General features: G+C 43.8%; 1 protein-coding gene across 1 annotated transcript; it reads left to right on the top strand.

Moving 5' to 3' along the window:
- Positions 1–1,273: 1,273 nt before the first annotated feature.
- eif6 (eukaryotic translation initiation factor 6) lies at positions 1,274–8,086 on the top strand. Its single transcript, XM_031303628.1, has 7 exons — positions 1,274–1,399; positions 1,688–1,827; positions 4,316–4,401; positions 4,706–4,881; positions 5,561–5,737; positions 6,067–6,251; positions 7,078–8,086. Exons 2-7 carry the CDS (start codon positions 1,721–1,723, stop codon positions 7,085–7,087), a joined length of 741 nt encoding a protein of 246 aa, XP_031159488.1. The 5' UTR covers positions 1,274–1,399; positions 1,688–1,720; the 3' UTR covers positions 7,088–8,086.
- The last annotated feature ends 45 nt before the right edge of the window (positions 8,087–8,131 follow it).

Genomic DNA, 8,131 nt, shown 5'->3' with positions numbered 1-8,131 from the left:
GAGCAGGGTTTGTGGTGACTTTTGCCTGGAACGCTATCAAGTCGTGAGTCGTGACTTTAAGTTGTAACTTACGGGCTAAAAATTGTGTCTGGAACGCAGCAATAGTAATCTATAAGGAAACATTTTGTTAATGTGAGTTAATGAGCGTTGAACCCTGAGTAGACAAAGCAGATGTTGAAATGTTAGCAGACAAAACAAGAAGAAAAACAGAGAGGAGTGAGACCTCTCACTGATCTTGGAGGCTCTTTGTCTCCTCCTCCGCTCTGGTTCCCCCCCTCCCCTCCCTCTCCCACCCCAACCTGCTGCAGTGACGTCACACAGGTAGCGAGCTAATGGAAGTGTCAACAAAACAAGACGTCACACCGCGTGGCCGACGTGATTGGCTCAGAGCGCCCCAGAGATCCCGGCGCTGCACGAGGAAAAGAGAAGGAGGACAGTTGCTATGCAGGTTACTGGAGAGGGAAGACACACACACACACACACACACACACACACACACACACACACACACACACACACACACACACACACACACACACTCTCTCTCTCTCTCTCACACACACTAATTTACTAATAAACTTTTGTTCAGCTTTGTTTTTAAAAACATGTTTTTTTTAATAATATCTATTTCAGACTTTTTTGGTCATTTGTCTATAAATTAATCTTATTTGCCTTCATATTTTTAAGCCTTTTTATTTTTAATGTATGTTATACTGTTGGCATACACACACACACACATACACACACACACACACACACACACACACACACACACACACACACACACACACTCACACACACAGACACACATACACACACACACACTTACTCATACACACACACACACACACACACACGCACACACACACACACAAACTTACTCACACACAGACACACACACACACACACACACACACACACACACACACACACACACACATACCCTTACTCATACACACACACACACACACACACACACATAAAATGTCGAACATCAACCCAAAATATTCTAGTAAACACACAGAGATAAAAAAAAATATAAATTAAATTAATATATTAAATATACATCTCTCTAATATTATTTTGCTGAATATATGTTATTATATTATATATATACGGTATATATTGTATTCAATATGTCAAAGGAAACCTCTTTAACTTTTGTTATTAAGACAGAATGTATCTCCAACTAACCAAATTTCCTGCCAATTCATTTCTCCATAGAGCTAACCATAGATATATATAAAGGCTTTTATATATATCTATGGAGCTAACCACATTGTTTTTACAACGCAGGATACGTCATACGTCACCACGTTGACCCCTTGACGTTGCGGAAGTGAACACGTGTGGTAGAAGGGAATCACACGCATGTTGAGAGGCCACGGGCTGTTTTCAGGTAATTTTTTATCCCCTTTTTCACTAAATAGCAGGAGTTATTTAACAAAACATACACGTCTGTGTGTTAAGTCGAAGCTGCGTGTTGATATAACGTGCGCGAGTTTTCCTCTCTGGCCGCTAACATTTAAATGATAAACGTCTGAAAACTAGCATTAGCTAGGCAGCTAGCTAGCATCGATAGCTCCGGCTGAACTGTCAACGCTGCTCAACTCGTAGCTACATGAACTCATTAAATTATGTGTTTATCAGCAGCTCAGTGTTTTTTAAAGACTATGTGGTGTTTCAGGATCAGAAGTTAACCCTCCTTTTCACCGTCATCATGGCCGTGAGAGCAGCGTTTGAGAAAAACAACGAGATCGGCTGCTTCGCCAAACTCACCAACACGTACTGCCTGGTGGCCGTCGGCGGCTCCGAGAACTTCTACAGGTAAAACTACCTTTTAATACACCTTGTACTTAAGTTACAGGTAAAACTGCCTTTTAATACACCTTGTACTTAAGTTACAGGTAAAACTGCCTTTTAATACACCTTGTACTTAAGTTACAGGTAAAACTGCCTTTTAATACACCTTGTACTTAAGTTACAGGTAAAACTACCTTCTAATACACCTTGTACTTAGCTAAGTTACAGGTAAAACTAGCTTAATAATACACAATCAGATTTTAATCAGCTCTGAAGTCGCTAGCGCTAAACCCACCAGACTCCATTTAAAAAAACAGTACTTTTAGCGTGTATAGAGCCAACATATTTTCACATGTAAATCGGTAAACGATGTGTTTTATTTTCAACCAAAACTAGAGTTGTGATGGTTGGGAAAGTGGAAAGACGACCCAAAATGGCTTTTCATAGTTTTATTTAGTTTCTGTCAGTTTTGGATAAAGTGTATTTTACGATGCTAAAAAGTGGGTTTAGCGAACGCAATTTTGCAGATGTTTTCATGTTTAAAAAAAAAAAAAGGATCTTACTCATAAACAGGAAGGTCGACCTCCTTAGAAATCGTTATCCATAACTGGAGTAGACTCAAAAACGCGACTACATACATACTGTGGTGGCAGAAATTTAGCCATGGTGGGCCACCACTACAAAATTAACATAAAGGAAGACACAGCTTTTTTCATACGGTTTAGGTGCAGAAACCGAGCTGTTTGTGCTAGCCCCCTAAGCCGAATGAATGTTTTCTAAGATCTAATGACTCTACTTGGACATCTTTAGCTTTAAGTTTTGTCTTTACAGTTTTTTAGTGTCATGTATTTATTGTGTGCTCTAGCTTTTCCAATGTTTTAGACACAGATACGGTGATAAGAACGGTCCAAAGTGAGATGCAAAACTACCACAAACTGAGTACAAAGAGACGCCAAATGGCCACAAAGAGAGAGAACACAATGTTTGGGGGAGTTGCAAAAAATCTTTTTTTTTAAGTGAAAAACATTTTCTTATGGAAGCCAAAACCAAGCTTACCAGGCTGTCCCGTTTCACACATCGGCATCACGTCTAATGAGTCTTTTTGTGAATACATTGATCTGAAATTGTATACACTTGAATCAGCCGGTTTGTTTATTAGCATGGAGGCTAAATTAGCTTCCACTGCTGTGACCACACCTGATTTTCTTCCCGACAATTTCAGTGGTTGACTTCATGTAAGATGAGGTGTGTCAACTTAATGACAAAGTACACGTAAACACACACACACACACACTAGGGTTCAAAAGTGTATTCTGCTGCCACATAGCTGGAATGAATGAATGAATACATACATACCAGTCCCTCCAGAAAAACGTGATTATGCGATCGCATAATTCAATGCATAATCAGCCAAAGTCTGCATATTTATGCGGGGGCTGCATTTTTTCAAATCTACGCACAAAATATGCGTGGCTTGCATGATTTCATAACCCCGCATTTTCGTTGCAAAAAAGTCCCATATATCTTAGCAGAAGGTTGAAAAAATGTTGCGTTTACTTCACACAAGAGCAGCCATTTTCCCCTGTTGCCATGGGAACGTTATGAAGTGATGTAATTACGCGACGTGAACATCATTGAAAAGCTGCAAACCCCGCGGTGAAGCCACGATGAAACCGCAGTTTTTGCAAGTTCCCGCAATTTCATCGCATAGAATTGCTTAAATATCCCGCATATTCCATCGCATTTTTTTAAGAAAACGTGCCGCATAATCAAGGATTTTTGCCCGCAACAATCACAAAAAAACTCTGCATTTTTCTGGAAGGACTGACTTACATACATACAAAAGCATAAACAAAAATACTTCAAATACAAGACACAAACGTAGTGGAAAAAGCAAGAGTAAGTACAGTATGTATGTAGAGCAGAGATCTTCAACAGGGGGTCCGGGACCTCTAGGGGGTCCTCAGAGTTACTGCAGGGGGGCCCCACCAAATTATTGTTCATTTGCTGAAAGTTTTTTCAAAAATTAAGTGTCTTAACATAAAGCCAACATATTATTAGCAAATAAAAAAAAATCAGCCTATTTGTGAAAAAGCCCTGTTGAATATTAGGCTTATTGGCCTATACTGTGTGTAAGGTAGTCACTAAAATAGCCATCCACAGATACAGTTCATCCTAAGGATTCAATGGATGTTTAACATTAAAAGATGATTCATAAATCATGCCCACAATTATTATTTGAATAGGTTAGAATTCTATGCACTAAAAAGGTATGTATAAAGGCTTTAGGCCGCCCTACATGTTATTGAAAGGCCCAGTTTAACGTGCAACTTCGTTTTATACAATACATGTATTAGGGGCTCCCTGATGCGTCTCTCTCTAAGCTAAGGGGTCCTTTTGTCATGTTGTCTCTTGGATGAGTGGCGTGTTGCCAACCAGGCGGCCAGGACCGCCCGTTGGGTTCCCGCGCTGAGCTGCAGCAGGTGACAGGCTGTTGTTTGTGTGACCGCAGTGTGTTCGAGGGGGAGCTGTCAGAAACCATCCCAGTGGTTCACGCTTCCATCGCCGGCTGTCGCATCATCGGGAGGATGTGCGTGGGTGAGTAACACATCTGGACCGCACGCACGCACCCAGATGTGCTGACCACACGCCCCAGTGACGCATATTGACAACGTATTATATATATTTATTGATTTTTTTTTTTTTTCATGTAGAAGAAGCTTATTTGACTGATATTGTAGACACAACATCAGGGACTGCAGATGAAAATTAGCCTGTACATTTACGTGTTAGACTCTTTGTACATGAAACGCGCACAAACCCTTTTTTTTACCTCCCGCGACAACATCACATTGATAATAACAGAGTTATAATGACCTCTGTGTCTGTGTGTGGTCGCCAGGGAACCGCCACGGCCTCTTGGTGCCCAACAACACGACGGACCAGGAGCTGCAGCACATCAGGAACTGTCTGCCGGAAGCCGTGAAGATCCAGAGGGTCGAGGAGAGGCTGTCGGCGCTCGGCAACGTCGTGGCCTGCAACGACTACGTGGCGCTGGTCCACCCCGACCTCGACAGGGTGAGACGGACGGGCTAGCACGCACGCACGCACACACACCGTCCACGGAGAAGGCAGAGGAGGGGAGAGGGAAAGGAAAGGAGAGGAGAGGGAGAGCAGAGACTGACGGGGCAGAGAGAAACCTGTCTTGTATATAAATTCTAACATGTATATCAGGCTGGGCGATATGGAGAAAATCAAATATCACGATATTTTTGACCAAATACCTTGATATCGATACCGCAACGATATTGTAGTGTTGACTATTGGTGCTTTCTCAAAATATTTACACAATGAGATTTTTGATAAATAATCATCAGTAATGTGGATATAATGACTAAGTGGGTAAAGCTAAATAATAGAACAGTTCTGATAAGTTCAGATAATGACATCACTTTACTACTTACGAGTTTGAGAACAGAAGGCGCGGGACGTCGGGCTCCATCCTGGACACGTACCTCCATTGATCCAGAATACATCTTCACTAATGTGCCGGCTTTCCTCCTCCATATTTTCATAAAGTCAACATTCATATCACCTTTTTGGATACACGTTAGAGTAACATTTGTGGTTTCTTCTGATAAACTAAATGGGTTATTGCTGAGTCAAATGAATAACCATCTAAGTTCACATGTGAATTGAAATTGCAGATGAAATCCCTGTGATCGGTTGAAGTCTTACATCTCTGTCTCTCTCTCAGGAGACGGAGGAGATCCTGGCTGACACTCTGAAGGTGGAGGTCTTCCGTCAGACGATAGCCGAGCAGGTCCTGGTCGGCTCCTACTGTGCGTTCAGCAACCAGGGAGGCCTGGTCCACCCCAAGACGTCGATAGAGGACCAGGACGAGCTGTCGTCTCTGCTCCAAGTTCCCCTCGTGGTGAGTTTGACTGCTGTGTGACCCCACGGCTCTTACGAGGACGAAAGTCCTGATTATTTACATGGAGTCTGGTGGAGTTTGGTGATGGGGCTTTCGGGGCGATTTCATGATCTTACTCTTTAACTAAAAGGTCTATCTCTGTAGGGCTCCTTTCATAATGTTGTCAGACACTTTCAGCGGCAACAAATAGAACTTTAAGTGGCCAAAAGGTAAAGGAGCGCAATTGCACATTAAAGTTCCCGTGTTCCCATCAGTCACTCAGACACAGACATGACAAACAGGGTCCAGGTTGAAAGCAGCCAGACAGTAAATCCTACCTTCCTGTCCAGGCCGGCACGGTGAACCGAGGCAGCGAGGTGATCGCCGGCGGGATGGTGGTCAACGACTGGTGCGCGTTCTGCGGCCTGGACACCACCAGCACGGAGCTGTCGGTCATCGAGAGCGTCTTCAGACTCAGTGACTCAGCGCAGCCCTCCGCCATCGCCACCAGCATGAGGGACTCGCTGATCGACAGGTAAATCACACACACACACACACACACACACACACACACACACACACACACACACACACACACACACACACACACACACACACACACACACAGACACACGTACACACACACAGAGGCACGTACACACACACACACACACACACACAGAGAGAGAGAGACACACACACGTACGCACGGGCACAGACACACACACACACACACAGAGAGAGAGACACACGTACACACAGGCACACACACACACACAGACACACAAGTACACACACACACACACACACACACAGAGAGACACGTACACACACACACACACACACACACACACACACAGAGAGACACACACACGTACACACAGACACGTACACACAGAGACACACACACACGTACACACAGGCGTACACACACAGAGAGAGAGACACAGACACACACACATAGACACAAATATACAGACACACACACACAGAGACACACACACACACACACACACACACAGAGACACAAACAGACATACACACAGACACACGTAAACACATACACACACAGAGAGACACACAAACATACAGACACACACACACAAACGTAAACACACACACACACACAAACCGACACACACAGACTAACACACGTAAACACACACACACATAGACACACATGTACACACACACAGACACACACAAACATACAGACATACACACAAACAGACACACACAGACTAATACGTAAACACACACACAGACAGACAGACAGACAGACAGACACACACATGTACACACAGCCATTTTGTGTTGCTTCTCTGTGATGTAAGCGCCTCCTCTCCTCTGTTTCCCGTCAGCATGGCGTAAGCCGTCTCTGCCGGTCCACCCGGTCGAAGAGCTCTGCCGCGGTCGCCCTGGTCTCTGGCGTGAAGCCGACACGCTGCTGGACCTCATCTCTCAACTGTAAACTCCTGGTTCCACCCGGCACACTTCACTCTCGCTCAGACGCCTCCGCTCACCCCTGCAGCCCTTTTCCTTCTCAGAGGAGAGGCCGTTGTGTTCAGAGGCTTACAGACGTCAACGTGCAGAAACAGTGAAGTTGAGGAATCCGATATTTCAGCCTTTCGTGGCACTTGTGTGAATATTTTTTTTTACCAAAGGGGGAGAAATAAGATTTGACATTTTCTCCCAGTTTGGATAGACCAAAAGTGGCCGAGGCCGTGCTCAAAGAAGGTGTTAAAGATCCAATTTATTTTTCTGCCTGTGTCATCAAAAAGTCACCATATAAAAGAGTGTCTAAACACACACACACACACATAGACACACACACAGACACACACAACTCTTAGGTGTGTCGGGGATGTAATTCTGAAGGAAATGGGAACTCTGATGGGTGACGGTACATCAACGCGCTGCTGCTTCTCGCTTAAAGTCGGCCAACAATCCTGATTTGGTTCCTCGCTCGGTTGCCTGCGCCTTTAAGGGTTTCAAACCCACAACCATTGCCAACGTGTGTCTGATGCTTGATGTAACTAAGAACAAAGATAAGTCAATAATTTCAAAGTAAGGTGCTTTTTGAAGGATTTTAAGAGTCGTCTGAATGAGTGTCTAACTTTTATGGATAGGAATTATTGGATTTGATGTATTTGTCCGCAGAACTGCTGATGTTCAACGTGCAGCATGAAAAACGTGCACGTGGAGAGTGTGACGTGTGTCAGTGGTCTGGTTTGTTAATGTTTTCATCAGACCGCACGAGTGCTAAACTTTTACTTCAGTCTTTCTGTCTGGGGAACTCTAAACATGGTTATTTCTTAAACAGTACGTCTCTTCTGTCCTGTAAAATAAAATAAAGTCACCCTCTTTTTATCCGTGTGTGTTCTTTTGGCATCAGGGTGTCTCGGTGGGAGCAGG

This window comes from Sander lucioperca, chromosome 6 (assembly GCF_008315115.2).
Source record: "Sander lucioperca isolate FBNREF2018 chromosome 6, SLUC_FBN_1.2, whole genome shotgun sequence".
Classification (NCBI taxonomy): Eukaryota; Metazoa; Chordata; class Actinopteri; order Perciformes; family Percidae; genus Sander; species Sander lucioperca.
This window is presented reverse-complemented; position numbering and strand designations above follow the sequence as displayed.

What these genes read in the sequence shown, in the direction of transcription:
- eif6 (XM_031303628.1), top strand. Translation starts at nt 1,721, where the DNA reads ATGGCCGTGAGAGCAGCGTTTGAGAAAAACAACGAGATCGGCTGCTTC. An exon ending in GGCTCCGAGAACTTCTACAG is followed by an intron (nt 1,828 to 4,315) that starts GTAAAACTACCT and finishes GTGTGACCGCAG; the next exon opens with TGTGTTCGAGGGGGAGCTGT. An exon ending in TCCACCCCGACCTCGACAGG is followed by an intron (nt 4,882 to 5,560) that starts GTGAGACGGACG and finishes TCTCTCTCTCAG; the next exon opens with GAGACGGAGGAGATCCTGGC.